General features: G+C 38.9%; 1 protein-coding gene across 18 annotated transcripts in view; it reads right to left on the reverse strand.

Moving 5' to 3' along the window:
- The window catches only part of dlg2 (discs, large homolog 2 (Drosophila)), a 222,527-nt gene that overhangs the window by 92,322 nt on the left and 112,132 nt on the right, over positions 1–18,073 (reverse strand). For 10 of the 18 annotated variants that reach the window (XM_030069236.1, XM_030069229.1, XM_030069237.1 and 7 more), the window contains 3 exons: positions 9,339–9,422; positions 6,935–7,096; positions 2,281–2,340 (listed from right to left, as the gene is read on the reverse strand). In XM_030069236.1, the coding sequence (XP_029925096.1) occupies positions 2,281–2,340; positions 6,935–7,096; positions 9,339–9,422 (306 nt within the window). Of the gene's footprint in view, positions 1–2,280; positions 2,341–6,934; positions 7,100–9,338; positions 9,423–18,073 lie in introns of all 18 variants that reach the window. The other 8 variants (XM_030069246.1, XM_030069240.1, XM_030069245.1 and 5 more) reach the window with 4 other exon arrangements.

Below are 18,073 nucleotides of genomic sequence, written 5' to 3' on the forward strand. Positions count from 1 at the left end.
TTTATTTTCTTGGCCCTGTGTTTTTTAATTTAGTTTAGTCAGTTTAATATAGCTTTTCATTTTTTTGCTCAAAATACTCAGCTGTATTTGCAGGTGAAATAAAATGATCTTTGTCTGTGAGCAAATCAAAAAACTGATTGCCTTTTAGCCATAGAGAACTGGGTGTCTCATTGTTTTGTTAAAACGAAATGATGAGAAAACTGAGGTTCTCATCATCAGTCCTGAAAATACTTCCCAAAACCTTCAGCAACAACTCTGTCTGATGGCTTCTAATATTATGTTACACTGTAAAAATATAGGTGTTTTTTTGACCACATGTTTAAATGTTGCACCACATTTCAAGAATCCTAAATGTTTTTTTTTTTTTTCATTTAAGTAACATTGTCAAGATCAGTGTTTTCAGATTCCTCTCTTCTGAAAACACTGAAGGACATTATTCATGCTTTTGAGTCATCATGTATGGACTGTTGTAATGATCTGTTTACCTGCCAAAATGCAGCAGCTAGGCTGCTTTCAAAAACCAGACACAGGGAGCACATTATTCCAGTGGAATTCAAAATCAGTTTTAACATACTCAGGATAATCTATGAAGCATTTGATGGCACAGCCCCTGAATATACTGTGTATCTGAGCTACTGTCTTGTTACTGCTAAGCAGGTAAGGCCATCAGGTCAGGGGCTGCTAGCTGCACTTTGAACTAGGCTTACATTGAAAGGAGACTGTGTTTTTGCCACAGGTGACCCAAAACTCTGGAATTTGATATCCAGAATTAGAATCTGGATTTACAAGCACTTTCAGAAAATGCCTAAAATTCATTTTTACTCTTGCTTTTTCTGGTTTGAGAGCTGGTGTTCGGTATTGCTTTTATTCCACTCCTGAAATATGTATGTACATGGAGACTATTTTTATGACTGAGTTCTTGGACTTTTAATCTTCTTTTCCTTTTCAAGTTCTCTTTTTTATTGTAAAGCACTTTGCAGTTTTAGAAAGGAACCATATAAAAAATCCTTATTGACACTTGCATATGCAATTCATCACACAAAAGAGAGACATACTATAAGAGCACACGCCAAACCTAGTGAATCCTTGTGACAATTTGGCTATATTTAACTTATTTTGTTCAATTACTTCATTGTAACACTAATATAAAGCCAGAGAAGGTATGTATATTCCCAGAAAATCACAGATTCAGGTTTGCATAAGGCCCTAATATGTGCAGGTGACTGACTAACTTGTAATTTTTAGAGGTAAATTTGCTAGGAAATTACTTAAAAATAAGTTATACACTGCAGGGATCTTCAGTCTTTGGACCAAAGTGTTGTATTGCCAATTCTTGTGCATGTATGACTGCAAAACACTATAACACAGACCTACCCAAGAGACAGAGTTACATGTGGGTTTCCTGTTAACATCTTGTGGAATGTTTCAGCTCATCTTAGTTTGAATTTCACCAAAGCTTTGGCAATCATTGCCATTCACTACCTACAACTAATTATTGGACAGGTGATTTAGCTTATTTTTTAAAGCACAGTAGATAACTACTAGGATCGTTCTGATGGGTGGATGGGGGAACATTGAGATTTCTTAAGAAATGAAGGCACCACATTTATGAGCCTATGGTTTAAAAAAAAAAAAAAAAAAAGATAATATTTTGTCTCTTAATTGATGCATGTAAATCTCTAGTGCACATTAATTAAAAGTGACACTCTTAAAAAGATATTCCATCGGAAAAAATAAAGATAAAGCACACTTATTAAAGCAGGCGGGCTACTTTGGACATTCATAATATAGAGCAACCTTCTGAATATTATAGCAAAACAAAAACCTTTCATTTCTGTTATGATGAAATTGTAAGTAAAATCAGATAGAGGGCAGTTCGATCCCAGGCACATGGCCTAGGTACCTTAAAATCTTCAACATGTAACTGATAAGACATTAATAACACCATATCACAGAGGTGAACACTTGCCATCACAACACCATAGTGAGCACATGGGATTCCTTGGCAAGCAGATGGGTCACAAACACGTATGGGATATTCTTAACACTAAGTGGCATGACAAAAAAGGGCAGCGACCCACAAGAAACATCTAAGGAATGACTGCTTTATCAGGCAATGGATTGAAGAAGTATGCAACATCAAAACAAACTCCATGCATCACTGAGGGGACATGATTCTTTATGGTGCATGGACCCAAGGGAAAGTTTAAAACTGTACAAAAATAGGGAGCTAAGATACTCCCCAAAGGTAAAACAAAATGAAAAGAAAACAAAACTTGCCATGTAGTTTGCTGTGGTCACACCCGGGTATGCAAGATCAAAACGGGTAACCAGTGCAGGCTGCAGGTAAGAAACGAAAGACAAGATCACTAGCCAGTATATTTGAGAAAAGAGAGAGAGGAGAGGGAGAGAGAGAGGGCAATTGTAAACCTAATGCATATGCATAAAGATAAAAAAAGTATTAGTAATGGTTACCCAGACATACATTGTGAGTGTAATGGAGAGGGAAAAAGTTACCCAGTGAGCTACAACAGGAGCAGGAAGGAGAAGGGAATAATGTTCAAACTAGAGTTAAGATTTGATGAGGATGAGGGGGAGTGGACCAGTCTGGCTTCCTGCATTATTTTTTTGAATGAGGAAGAGCCTCTTTTAAGTACCCATGGATTGACATCCCTCCACAAACCAATCATTTTCTTGTGCAAGAAGACACTCATGAATGCCACACTTCTGTTTTGTTCAAACACTCAAACTAATTTCCAAAACAAAAAACAGACAGCCTATTATTGAAATGAAATCAAGGCGAATGTAATGCGAATACCACCATCCATGCATTTGATTTTCTGTTTTAGAGGGGCTCAGAACACACCAACAAATCTAATATCTAAATTGCCCCGTTGACATCATCAACTGTCAACACCCCCACTGCCAAGTTGCAGCCATTGTTTAATGGATGAATCTTCTATCACAGTCAACACCTATGCAGGTACAACAGCATATCTTTCCTCACCTGCTAATTTCCCTTTTCTCACTGGGACCTAAAGCGACCTAAAGCGAGTTTTCTTACAGACATCACAGTGAAACATAGGTGTGGAAAATCTTTTTTTTTTTTTTACAGTTTACAGCATAATTAAACTTATGTAGCGTGTTGGGTTATATAGCAACCTGGGTGTGATATGAGTTCACATGTTGGTGAAATATCCTCATTTGTTACCTGTGCACCCTTGGGCTGCTAAAAAAAAGAAATGTCTCTTTTCTCTCTTTTTTTTTTTTTTTCCTGTGTTTGAATTGGAAATAGATCTGCCAGGTAGCATGTGCAGGTACCCCATTGTAACCTTATAAAAGGAAGAAATGACCCGATTTGTACTTTCACAAATAATTGTGATTAAATAAAAAAAAAGGGTTTTTTTTTGTTCACATTCATTTATGCGCTAAAAATGTTATTTTGGGAGCTGTTTGCTTATGCAATGAAAATGAATGAAAACACAGAAATACATTATTGTGGATTAGCAGCCCAGCGGATAGTAATAATAAGGCTATTTCACCACCCTGTGGAACACCCAGGTAGCTATACAAGCCAATAATCTACCAAAGTCCAATTTTCCTTTAAAGCTTAACAAGTAAGATCACTACCGGTAGATCAGTAGCCTTTACTGGATTCTACTCTACTGCTGAAATATAAAAGAGCCCATACTACTGGGTCCGATTCTAGGAAAGATATCCTGCGTTCATTTGAGGCACAAATGGGAGATTGCTTTGCAGCACAAAAAAGGGAACGGCAGTGTCTAGTGTAAACCAAACCAGAACTTTAATTGTTTCTTGAAACAGACAGAAGGAGAGAAATTCTGTTGGAAGAATCAGCTCCTATCTAACACTTGCATTAACAGTACCACTGTATTGAGATAGGAGCCACCACTGTGACCATGGTCCAATTTGGTTCTGGAAATTACACCACAGTAACAATTAATTTGACTAAAATATACTACATATGGCTACTTGCAGATGACAAGAGAACATCTTTTTGTTTTCTTTGCTACCTCCGGATAGGGCTGCGTAAGTGATGATGTGATTTGATAATTTACTGTTCACTCATGGGGAGATGACTACAGCAAGGCATCAATTTTCGACAGTTTATTTGTCAAAATGTGCATAAAAGAGGAATTGACCAAGAGAAGTCACAGATGCTGATTTTAGACTTATTACTTTTATAAAACATGGGCAATACATTATTATTACAAAAAAGCAAAAGTTCAAGAAATCTTTCAATGAAATGTAGCTCTTGAACAGTAGCTAATCAAACTGGCTGCTAAATGACACATAAGTATGAGCGGTGATTTTTCAGGTAGTGTAACCACTTTGTTAACCCCAACCTTATCACCACCAGACTTTGCTAGTTTCCTGATGAATAGCAGTGAGTTTGGTGCACTCTGCACCACTGTACATTTTTATCTCTTTTTTTTAGTGTGGTAAATGTTTACTGTCATGCTAAAAAGTTATTCCATCAAGGTCTTACAGACTTTATAAGATGGTTATCAAGTCTTTAGGTTAAAAAAGCAGTAAAATTAAGTGAAAAGATATGAGAGAGAAAATAAAAGATACATTCTCTGAGGCAGTTCTAATGGTGAAAAACCCTAAGTTAACAATGATGGGAACTATACTGTGTAGTATGGAACAAGTTATGACAGAGGCAAGATATTTTCACTAAGCAAGAGGCGAGTGTGAATGTTTTAGCTTTGGCACTCTGCAGTGGAAATTTTCCTCACAACTCCAGCCCGCTGCTCAGTGTTTACCAGCCATTTTCCTGTCTCAGATTAGACCAGTGAACCAGATTACTCTCTGCTTTTCGAGGAGACCTAGTTAACACTCAGCATCAAACAATGCCACACAATCAAGGGGAAACTGTCCAATCACATCTGTTTGTATTGGGGAGCAGTGTTTCTGCTATTCATGTCCACCTGCCAAAAAAACCTCTGTGCCAAAAAAATCTTCAAGGTCAAAGCCAAGATGTTCACCTGCCACAGTTCCCAATCAAATGCTTTCTTAACTACATCAGTAAGTAGGAGTCTGATGTGCTTTCAGATCATTAGTTATTTTGTTGGTTTCTTAACTGATTTTGCAGATGTGTGCTGGCCAGAGACAGAAAATTAAAAGTTAGTTAAAATTAAAAAAAAAAAAAAAAGTGTGAGAATAATTCTCCACTCAGTTAAATATGGAATATTTTACAGGGGAACAAATAGTTTTGGCACTCTGAGAAAAATAACTACATTATAACCTTCTGTTCAGTTCTGATGGGTGTTCAAGTAAAAACAGGTTGTAAAGCTCTGTGGCCAAAACAAAACCACAATAATGGTTTCACTTTTTATATACATATGTATATTTTTGTTGTAATATTTGTATTTTAATTTCTTTCACTTTTCTGCACACTTCCCCTCTGACAGGACTGATAAAAACTGTCAAACACAAAGCAAAACAGATGTTATTTTTAGGCTCCTCCCTTCACTCAATGATAAATGATTGCATTGGCACAAAAGTGGATGATGGTGAAAACACTAGATTTAGAAGCTGGCACTAATCACTGGCACTACCTGTTTGAAGTTATATTGTAAATCACAATATGCAGGAAATTCATTTTCCATTCATTAAACACAATGAATGGTTTGCCAAGTATGAGTGCAAACTTTGCCTCAGATGAACTGCAATTTGAGTCCTGTTCATTTGCAACATTGCCCCCTACTGGTACAAACCCAGAGTTGAAAGTCATACCACAATGCACTCTTAAGAGCTCGGTCGATCGTTTTGCACCACTCAGTGGCTGCATTTTCAATATATAGGGGAAAGGCACATGAAACTCCCTGATGTCATTAGATAACTGTCAGTATAATCTTATCTTATGCATTAAAGCTCACTGCATTATTTGATCTATAACCCTGGTTATTTCAAAAGCTGAAAATATATTCCTTGGTCGTGAAACCAAGATCTTCAAGTGCACTTGTCGCCCACCCACCCTCCTTCCCCGCTGGTATGGAGTCTGCATGGAGACTCACTTGTGGGTGGATACAGGGCACTAAGAGGGCACTGAGCTATTAGAGGCTTATTAGAAAAGTTAGGAAACACACTGAAGACAATGGCAGAGGGAAGATATGTGCAAGGAATGAGAGAGGAAGAAAGCGGGAGTGAGAGAAAGAATTATTTTATCATGTCCTATTCCATAGTGATCAAAAAAAAAAAAAAAAAAAAAAAAAAAAGTGATAGGCATGGTACTGTCATCAATCACTCTTCCAGATCAGTGCAACACAGGACAGCAAAGCATAATGCAAGGGGGAAAATTGCTGCTTACAAAACAAATAGTATCTAGCCTAAGGATACAAAAAGGACGTGTCAAAATGATTACACTCACATTAGCTTGCTGAATTCAGCCACAGTCAACTGTATGTAATCCCCATACTAAATAAATAAGGTTAGGTTATAATAGGGTTATTTAAATTTAGAGTACAGATATATTACTACCTTATCGTAACTCGTGTTACAAAAATTTATGGCAGCTTTCCTGAACCAGTAAAGTATCATAATTTGTCATGGTCATCTTAATATTAAATTGAGAGAAAGAAAGATATTCTGCCCATTCCTGGGCTACCCAAATACTAACAGGAAAAAATTAATTCTATATAATAAGTATTATATATAAAAAAGGGCAAATAAAACAAAATACATAAATGTGAATAAATAAATAAACAAATACTCATCAGTATTTGTTGCAGTCTGGAGTCTGTGATTATATCCAAAATAAAAAATACAAAGGAGAAGAAGGAGAGAGACTGAGAGGAAGCCATGTTGGCAGTCACTCATGGGGTTGAACTGGGATGAAGGTTGGAGGATTGGGATTTCTATGCCAGGTGAGAAAAAAACACACATTAGGGAAAGAGGCTGGGATGCTGACCTTGAGAGGGGAGATGTGGGAATGGGACACGTAGCCGTGCACATTCTCGATCTCCGACAGGTTCTTCTCGGACACGTGCACGAGCTCAGGGGCACGCACCTCGTTGGTGATCCGCGGGAATCCCTGGTCGAGAGGTGGCGAGTCATCTTCCTGGTAGTGGTACTGCTTCAGCACGTGAAGACAGACAGAGATGGGGAAAGAGCAGAAAGGGCAGACATGAAGAGAGGAAGGAGAGGAAGGAGGAACAAAGTAACGTCAATAACAGAATGCCATATGCATTTAAAGATAATCACATGAGAGCCATTAAGCTGGTGCAAAAAACTATACTGCATGTTACTGTTTTCATTAGCAATGGCAACAGAAAAATGTGTGTGAAGAACACTTAGCAATGATAAACTGTGATACTGTCGTCAAATGTAAGAAGGCAGTGTACTTATCACAACAAATAAGATTAATCAAAAAGCAAAACTGATGCACAGTTGATGATGTCACATGTTCAGCTCGAATTATTCATGCTTTTTTCATCTATGGTCACTGATGAAAATTGGTAATATAAAGTCAACATATGACCAATCATTTGACCAATAGAACGAGGAATGTTGAAACGTGCTGGTGATCAACACATTGTGTATGAAGAGAAGTATTTTTTTCTTTTCTTTTCTTTTTCCTTGTGTCCATTAACTTTAACTTTTAACTTCAAGATTAGGACTCTTCAAAAGTAATAGCTATGTAAATATAAAGAGTGTTTAGACCCTTAACCCAAGTCTGTGTGAAGTCTGCCCTCTAATGGTGAAAAGTAGGCTGCCTGGTCTTTGGTGGCAGGTGATGTCACCAACCATTGGGAACAACAGATTGGGTTTGGGGTTCAGTTATTCATTAACTACCGCTAGTATCACTGCTATGTGTTACTTTTTTCCTTTCATTATTTGAAGTCTCTAGAAATATTACAGGATTAGTACATACTACTATATAAGACTGAAAAATTGTATACAATTATGCTGCAATACTATCTACTACACTATAAACTCTATAAACTAAACCATGAACTCACTAGTCACAGACATACAGTAACATTAAGTCCATGTAAGATTACTAAAAGGACAATATATGTATTCAGGTTTTTCTGTAGTTGTTTTGTGGCTGTTGTTGCTGTTTTTGGTGGTGACATGTAAACAAGACCTTTTTACAATCAAGATTTCAGCTGTGATTACAACTGCAATTATGTCAGAATTGTTATGTATCATGTTGTAGGATATGTAATGTTAAATATACTAGCCATGTCTCAAATCCAGGATAACTTGCCAGGATAACGGCTTGTCTTCCATCGAGATACTATTTTGAAGGGAGACAATTTATCAGCATTTTTCAAAACAGATTAAAACAATCTGTTTGCTATGAATATTAGTTATTTTTGTTTTATATCTACATTAAAATGCAAGTTAATTATTTGAGCATCAATACAGGAAAATATGTACTGGTGCATTGATACCGAAATCCATTTGAAGTATTCTGACTTGTATTTCCAAAATGCTGTTGATGAAACCAATATGAGGCAGCAGAGGAAAACAACAGGTGCATTTAAATTTTATGACAGTAGTAGATTCATTTTCCAAGAAAACCTCAAAGCAGAGACTCTCCATTATTAAACTTACATTAAAGAACTTCATTCTTTCTTCTTCATTTTGTTGCTGGCGCTGCATTATTTTGTCCCACTAAGGAACTGTGATACAGTATGCTTTCTTCCAAGTTCCTCACAACAAGATGTGTTAGAGAGATGTTTCTTACCCATCCAGCCAAAATGAGTTCACAACAGAACCTGGACATTTGAACGTCTTACCAGTGTGACCTAAATCAAAAGTCTCCTTGGATTTGAGACAGAGTCGATGCATGGTGGGGTCCCGAGCAACACCCAGCCCTTGTGAGGACAACAAATTCATATGACACAAAATGGAGCCCTGTTAAACATGCAAACCCAGTTGTTTTAATGGCAATGACCTACTGAGGTCAACATGAAGTGGACAGACATGAACATGGGAGTTAACCATGGCTCTAGCATGTTTTAGTGTAATGAACATGGATAATGCGTAAGCCCCACACACCTTGACCCCAATGAACCCCAGATGGAGGTTGGACAGGAAGTTGATTTTGGTCACTTGTCCCTCAGCATGATAAATTGATTCTATATACTAACTGTATGAGTAGCAACAGTGAAATGAATCTACTTTTATTATTAGTCATATCATAAATCCATTAGACACTGCGATGGTATAAAAGCAATGAGAGCAATGTTCTGAGGAAGATCAGGCTGCCCTGCCCCAAGTGCCATGGTATGACAGACTGCCAAGATGTTACTGTAACATGTAAGTGAGATGGGGTGAGACAACCAACCCCCCCTCTCTCTCACCCAGGGAGCGTTCGTCAAGGCAGGGTTCATGCAGGGTGGGGGCTGGCCGTTGTGGGGTGACCCCTGCACTGCCGGTGGCCTGTTCTGGAGAGAGGAACACGACCACATGTGACCACCGATTGGACACCAATAGCAAAACCAAGAGCATTAACAGGCCTAACTAAGCAATACAGCACAGCAGCGACTGATTTTAAGGTTCATTTTCTTGCATTACTCTTTTAATATCATTGACAGAGGAATAAGATGCAAATCAGGTCAGTGACAACATTATCCCTCCCGCTACCCCAACCCCATGTCTATAATCAATCAATCAACCCAAGATAATAGACGTCCAACCACCTCATCCACACAAACACAACCACAACAGAGAGGTAAGAAGCTCATTCCAAGGGACAGGCACATAGGAGTGTGTGTAATGCGCAGACACAGAATTCAGCACATGGATGAAGTTAGGATGACTGCAAACTTAAATGGACACACAAACACAGACAGAAAGGGATAAATGGACAGAGAAATAAACACTCACAACATAGTGCCATGGCTTGGTGAAAGACTCGAGTCAAACTGAATTGTTGGCCAGCAGATTTGACTCCTTTCTTTGAGATAAACAAGGGTTTATAAAATCATCCTCCCTCTTAGTGTTTTAGGAAGGTTTTCCATAAGTGGTTATCTTCTCAGAGCAACTACTGACTGCAATATTATGCATGTATCACAGACATTATTTTCACAGCACTTATCACACTTCAGTTCCCTCCAGGAAGTGAGGAACAAGTAGGGAGTTAGCATGAGGTCAGCACGTGTGAATATTTAGACATCAAAGTCACCAAACACTGAAATCATGCTCTCAATCTCCATTTGGGATTGAGAAAGTTAACTGGTTAATGTCAGCACTGTAAACTCTGACCGAACTATAACTACAACCAAACCATATGACAAAACAGGCCTCACAATAACTCTTAATTTTAATTTCTCCACAATGTAGACACAAACAACAGTAACAACAGAAACAAACATCAAGGGGTTAAACAAACAGAAATGAACTCCACGTGAGGAGTGCGGTTAGCCACATCGCTGAGATGCAACCCAATTGCAACGCCCCAGCGATTACAGTTATTTTTGATGAGACCCTAAGGCAGCATTGTAAGGAGCTGCATTCTAGTGGCAGGAGGTTGCAGCTCTGGGCCAATGATATATCAGCTATTGGGGCTACTAAAAATAGAAGTACATTCTGTAATTTTTGCCTGAGCTGTATTCTCATGCATGAATTCCTACAATCCAGTAAATGTAGGGGAAGAGGAGAAGTGGGTTATTGGATGAGCTTGATTCCTGGGATAAAATTCTCCTTATATAGTATACTGCTGGACAGATAGCATGCTTACCAGCTGGCTAAGTTTTCTGCATAGCAAGCTACTGGTACTAGATTATCCTACACCAGAGCTCACCAAACACGCCATGCATCAACTTGCTAAACTGAGGGGAAGGAGGGCAGGACTCCCAATACACTGCTCTCCCTCCAGTCCAAGAGTTCCATGTTGTAACTTTAAAGGGATAGTGCGCCCAGTTTGAAAAATGTGATATTATTTCACTTTCCCCCTTGCTGTTATGTGGGACAGTAGTGGTGCTATCTTCCTCTCACTGTTACTGAGTGCTGAATACTGTAGTGTTGACTACAGAACTTCAGGTTAGAGCAATCCGTGTCAAATTTCGGTACTTTGAGAGTGGGTTGTGTTGGGAATTCAGATAAATATTGATAAGATTCCTTGTGGGCCTTTCAAAAAATCCCTCCTCGTCTACTGCTTGTTGCACCTTAAAGAGTATCCATTATAGAGAAAGAGAAAGAGCAAGACCACATTAGCCAGGTGGAAGTCCACTGAATTTAGCATTTGGGGCATCCAGCTAGTATCCAGCTCTCAGTAACAATGACAGGAAGATAGCACCGCTGCTGCCCTACATAACAGCTAGGAGGGGAAGTGGAATAATACCAGTTTTCAAAAAGGGTGAACCATCCCTTTAATGTTTAAATTTCATCCATGTTTATGTCCTTGGGCTTATGATCAGCACAACGTTTCTTTCTGCCATATCTGTCAGCTCTATGCATGCAGTCACATGACAGTCTGTGTACAAATCACAGAAGAAACTAAAATGTGTCGATCGAGTGATTTGTTCAATTTGTGTTCAAATGTGTGATGGCGATTCAAAAATGACTTTTCAGTGCTGACACTTCATTCACTCTCTGTCAAGCAAGGACATTCTAACCCTGTCAAGATGAATGGAGGAAAATGGAGCATGTGCATGCATGCAGTGCACGTATGCTTCATGTTCTTTGTGTTCCTGCTATTAAAATGGGCTATTGAAATAGCAGAATTATGCCATACAGTAGGTAGGCAGAGCCTCATTGAAGCAGCTGAAACAGTTTTTCAGTGCACACTGTAATTACTGCCATCCAAGAGGGTTAATCAGCAGCCATCAAGTGATATGATGGCGTAAAGTGTTTCTGCTTGACAATGCAAGGGTGCAACAGAAAGATGAGCTCCTCTTTCTTTGCTGTTAGCAATAAATCCCCCTCTATTGCCTTCAGCTCTTACCCACCAACTACTGATTTAGAAAAGCCGGTCATGTAAGGACACCTTGCACCAAAAACAAGACAGTGCTTTCCTTGTGTTTCCAGTAGCAGTGATGCTTGGAAGAAATTGCACTTGTGATCTCTGTTAGAATTTTAGTGAAGGCTGCAGTACAACAAATTAGTTTTTTGGATATTTCAATATGATAGAAACAAGTTACACTATGGTTTTAATCTACAGTCTGTTAACACAAACATGCTCACATCTTTGAACTTTTATTCTTACTAGGATTCTCAGTGAAGAACATTCATTCACTGACTTATTACCCTACCCCAGACCCTCAACACTGTACGACCTCAGAACTTGAATGGAGAACAACGGTCACTACATTGTTTGCCATGATCATTTGGCCAGTACAGAATAAAATTTCGGTGATTAGTTGCTATAGTGATAACACAAGTCAGGAAGGCTGTCAAATGTGTTACACTTGCTTGAGAATTTTGGAGATATGTTGTACTGTATGTAGAAATTAATAAAAGAAATTAGTAAAAGTGAAAATTTGAATCTGTGTGTCTGGCGTCTTACACAAGTGGCTCGGTAACTGTCAGAAAATCAATGAAATCTGACATTAGAAACAAGTTTAACACATTACCAAATACTTTCTCCGATTGGGAATGATCGTTATATTCCAATCAAGTATATCACTGTGACGCAAACCTAAACCAAATCCTAATTCCAATCCAAACCATAAACCTAAGACATAATCTAGCCTCTTGAGGAAGTAAGAAGCAGAAAATAACCTCAATATGCAAGAAAGTCCTAATTCAAAACACACACACACACACACACACTCCTTAGCCTCTTTCTCAAGACAGGAGAACCTAGAGAGGCCAGAAGCAGTGTCTGTTTGCTTAGGGCAGTGTGGCAAGTTCCCAAACACAGCTGTCGTCTCCACCAAGGCATCGCTACAGGGCAGGAAGGCAGGTGTCTGCCACTTCTGCCGCAGTTTCACTCTCCATAGAAAAATTATGGGAAAGAGTTTCTAAATATGGAAACTACAATCGCACCACAGCCAAAAGTCATACTGTTCTTGCATGGTCGATGTTAAAAGCATGGATTGGACACTGCAAAGTTCTTAATATAATTTCATCATGGCGATACTGTAAAACCACACTTGTCCTCATCAACCAGCCAGTTAAATGAGATTTCACACTTAATGTGATTAAAAGCATTAATCATCGAAAAGAGCCATGCTCCCTAAAGTATCTCTGCGTAATACACTCACTCAGTAAAGTATGCACCCTTTTTTAACTTTTTGCATACTGGCTGATGAAAATTCTGGAAGTGTCTGTGAATATATAAAATTTAAATGACACAAGAATGAGGATGATCAGCTGGATTATGGAAAGTGAGTTATTCATCAGAATTTTTGAGTGTACTAAGGAATACTTTACTAGTCATTTTTTACTGAACTTTTGACACTGCACACAACAAACTAAAGAGGTTGAAATTTCCTTTGTTAAGTCAGTTAAGTGCAAACTCAAATACGCCGGTGATGAATGTTTTGATACTACATTTTTCCTGCCTTTGAGTCCACATAAAACTCAAGAGTAATGCAAGAGTGCTCATGTTAACGAGCATGTATACGATTCTGACTGTCTGCAGGCTATATAAGAATGTGATAAATTGATAACCAGCCACAGTGGGATTGTTATAATGAGGTGAAAAGTTTATACCAACCAAGCACATATCAAAGAAAGCTCAGAGCTGAAGCCCATATCTGCCGTGAGACCAATCAAAGTCTATCTGACCAGAAGCCTGAGAGAAGCCCAGTGATCTACAATATATGAGAAGCAGCACTACAGCCCAAGGTACGATTAGCCTGGAGTGAAAACAAGTCACATTTACTTAAAAAACAATTAGGTCCCTAATATTTAAGGTTTAATTTAAAACCACTGCATTCAGCAAGGTCACTGTGAAGTACAGCTCACATCTTTTTTCCACATCGACACTGAGAGCCTCATGACTTCATCTCAACTATCAGCCGCCCATGCTTTGCTACCTTGCACATCAAAGACCTCGTCTGAAATTGGATGGTGATTCACAGAATCACTTCTCCAAGAAAGACTCCACTGCTGGATGGCGCTTGGGAAAAGGTTGCTTTCTTACTCATCTCCAGTAAACAGAGGTGCAAAAATTGGATTCTTGTGAGATAAAGTACAAACGCAAATGAAAGCCTACATGCACAAGACTTACCCCAAAAAAATGTAAGGCCTTGAAAAAGCATTTCATTTTTTTTTTCTTTTGGTTGGAAACTAGAAGTATTGTGCTGCTGAGAATTTTGGTGACGTGCTCAGCAAGGGCAGACCCACGCATTTTTGGCTAGGTCATTTCTCTTTCAATTTAGACATGAAGCACTTTTTTTCATTTTTTTCCCCCCAGAATCAAGTGTTACATTCAAACACAATCTAATATGCAAATAAAGCACCAAATCCAAATATATCAAATGTCCATTCACAAATTCAAATTGTTCCAAACATCTAGAGTAAGCTGATGACAACATCACACTGTTTGTGTGATGCTGTCGTCAAATGAAGAGGACCCAAGGTTTCCTGCTTGGGTCCATTCATGGTTTTAGTCAGAGGAGATAGTGACATGTACTGACTCGTAGAAGTAAATGCCACAGGAAATGAAATGTAATATACAGTGCATGTGAATGAAAGTGACTGCTTACCCAAACATAATGAAAATCTATGAGCACTGTCCCCCACAAAAATGCACAAACCAACAATTAGTCACTCTCCACCTGGTGGTGAGTTTAAAAAATAACAGAGCAGTGAGACTCACAAACACAGCACCATGGAAGATTGACAGACATGAAAAGATTTATAGATTTAGTTATAATTACAATAACTTGTAAGTGTTGTTTTCCCCAAGTGTGTGTGCTTAGTCTGATGCTGTTTTTTCTGCTTATTTGCTCAGAGACCGTCTAGTTAGTATCTTCCTTCCCTGATAACTTCCTGCATGCTTAAAATGGTAATCTCCTTTTGCAGTGTATCTGAGTGCTTCTCTTGTTCTGTCCACAACCACATTTTCCTATTTGTCACTCCGATCACCAAGAAGCCTCTCAGCAGAAATAGGTTACATTTGATTCGATACAACTGAAAGAAAAAAATGAAAATATTTCAGCACGATAGGCTGTATTGTTACTATGGTGGCCTGCCACGGCAAAATAAGAAAAACACTGTGCTGAGTCTAACGAGAGCTCGGCCTTCCTCATGCCCCATATATCGCCTGGCCTGCGCAGTTTTCTGCAAGGTGACACTAATAAGCCTAACACAGTCTCTCTAGCACACAAGTAATGCATTTAGGTCTGAATCTATCAGTATTTAAACTATAAGGCTATACATAATGCTTGTCATATTATGGATTTAACCTGAAGAATAAACCAACTAAATTACTGTACTAATAACATATAACATAACCAAGAACTGCAGTAAAAATATTCAGCATTGGATAACTGCAGCAGTATGTTTTCCATTTTTCTCTTCTTAATTTTCCCTATTTTTTCATTATTTCGAAGCTCATATGGAAGCTCTGAAAGGAAAGATGCATTTTTTTCATCTCCTATAGGACGTTATATGTCCTATGTAGGGGATAAAATCACCTTGCTTTGCAGGGTCATTGCATGAATGACTTTTTTTGAGCAGGATTTTTTGTAGACTGAGCTAAATTAATGAATGTCTTGTTTTATTTGGAAGAGGCAAAGTTATTTCTGTCTCTGCTCTCATGAGATATTACGATAATTGGGCTGTTTTGATAGTAGTGTATGAATGGCATGCAGAATGAAAGGCTTAGTGCAGAATACAAAGGATAATGAAGTTTAGCCAATTCCAGCATAAATAAGTTTTACTATCGCAATTAACTAACTAAGGCCTAACTAATTGTGCTTAAATGAGATTGTACAGAATTTCAATTGCAGTATCCAACAGAGACATGAGAAAAATATGGAAATAATAAGTAGGTTTATACATAATGAGAAAAAGAAATGACTATTTAACAGGAAATGTCACAACAAACAATGACGGGTTTGTATCACGTCGTTTGTGTCGATTTCTTTACATGAAAATGCTTGTATTCAGTTTGTCATTACTGTATTAAATACGCGCAATAGTGCCACAATTAGCGAAGGTGATAATTGAGTACATATTGTAGATTATCAGTTGGATGTAATACCATGGCCATATATATACTCATAGCCAACTTGGGCTGAACATGATTACATCCAGAATTGGCAAGACTAGCCCAGGTAACTTTGGGAATTATGGGATGTAAATTAATTGAAATGAACGGTGAGAAGTCTGGTCACTCCAGACTGAAGCTAGTTTAGAAGCGTGTGTCTGTAGTGGTGCGCATTACTGGGTGCCGTGTTTGGATCCCACTGTATCGCCATCACAGCACTTCCACCACACTCAAAAGAGGACTTGGCCCTAAAAAACAAGGTATTTCGCCTGTAATATTCTCTGAACCTACAAAGTCCACAGCTAGAATCATGCATAACCAACAATATGAGTGCATCACATGAGCAAGTGCAGCTTCCCCCAAGCTACTTTTGTACTTTCTTCTATACAGTAGTATAACTCAGTCATGGCATTGAGGCATGATGAGGCCCACGTGAGTCTAATGGAGCACGGCTTGTAGAACTGACGTATACTTTAACCATGAGTGACTAGTGCTGCAGGGAGAGAGAGAAAAAGACAGGAGGGAAGGGATGGAAGAGGAGGGCATCTGACCGCTGGCTGAAGGGTGAGAAAATGTGCTTTTGCATGGTAAGGGGGAGCAAAGCGAGTGCAATAATGAGATTTATCAAGGGAGATACTGTAGGAGACTATTTTTAAATGCTTCACGTTTCAATTACCAAGCTTTCAAAAAAGACACAGTGTTCACAAAGACTTCCCTTCATGCACAAAATAACGATCTCCTTCAGTCTGTAAAGCTAATTAAAAAGTGATCTCCCTTAGCATCAAATAAAGACATTGAGCAGAAGGCGATTGAGGGAGTTGGAGTTACTGTAGCAGCTAATTTAATAAAGTTTTCAATGAGCAGTGAAAGCAGAGATTGCCCATATTGCTTTTGAGTACTTGAGTGCACCAGACTTGTATAAAAAGCAAAACAGAGCTATGTCGGATTTATAGATCTGTAATATCCAAATCAATTAATGCAATGAATAAAATGAATCCTATTTCCCATCACAGGGAGGATCACTGCAGCTGCGCAGAGTCAAATCTCTGCATGCTTCAGATCACTGAAATCTGCAACTTTGGCCGTGAAAACCACAAGTGACTCACTGTTCCTCGGTGGCTACAGTCTCAGGCTCTTCATATCAGCAGCTACCAAACCCTTGGTAGCTTACTCCTAAGCCCAACGCCAATGCCCCTAACGCTGAAGCCAATTGTGTTTGTTTGTGTGTGCCTCATTGGGGCAACACTACAGCTGAGCAGTGGAGCTAAACAGCGAGGATGATCCCTCCAAGCAATGTAGTGTTTTTGCTGAGCTTCATACAGCATGTGGTGTCACCATGTTCTCGCTATTTATAAACATTTCACACGTCACACCGAACTGGGCAGAGTTATGCTGTTCTGTGCTAAGCCGGTGCTAAACCCAGGGAAGTGCTGCTTGATGACAATGCACAACAGTTTCTCTTGTTTTTCTGAAGACTGCCTCAAAAGGCATTTGCACTTAAAAATGCCTCCCAAGTCTGTTCTACACAATCAACAAATGTATTCTTAATATCCAGAGCTGCTATGTGCTAACGATTAAGGCTAATGGACCCACGTTTCCACGCTAGTGAACGACATGATGTTGGAAGGTTTACGGACAGAGGTGTTCTCAACGGAAGTAGAGGACAACAACGAATGTCAGGTTTCTAACATCATGATATTTTCTGTTTCATCATATCGCCAGTGGTGTGTTTGTGAACTCCAAGGACCACTGGAATCTTTTGGTCATTGATCACATTACTTTGCCCATTTTGTGTTGTGAAATGTGTTATAATTAATGCCAGTTGGGTGATTCAGAAATGGCGCTTCAGGACAACCGCAATAAGTCTTCACACCAGCAGTTGCCGGGAAGCAATAAGGGAGACCCGCCTTCCGGCCTCTGATGTCACAGACT

Source organism: Myripristis murdjan, chromosome 14 (genome assembly GCF_902150065.1).
Source record: "Myripristis murdjan chromosome 14, fMyrMur1.1, whole genome shotgun sequence".
Classification (NCBI taxonomy): Eukaryota; Metazoa; Chordata; class Actinopteri; order Holocentriformes; family Holocentridae; genus Myripristis; species Myripristis murdjan.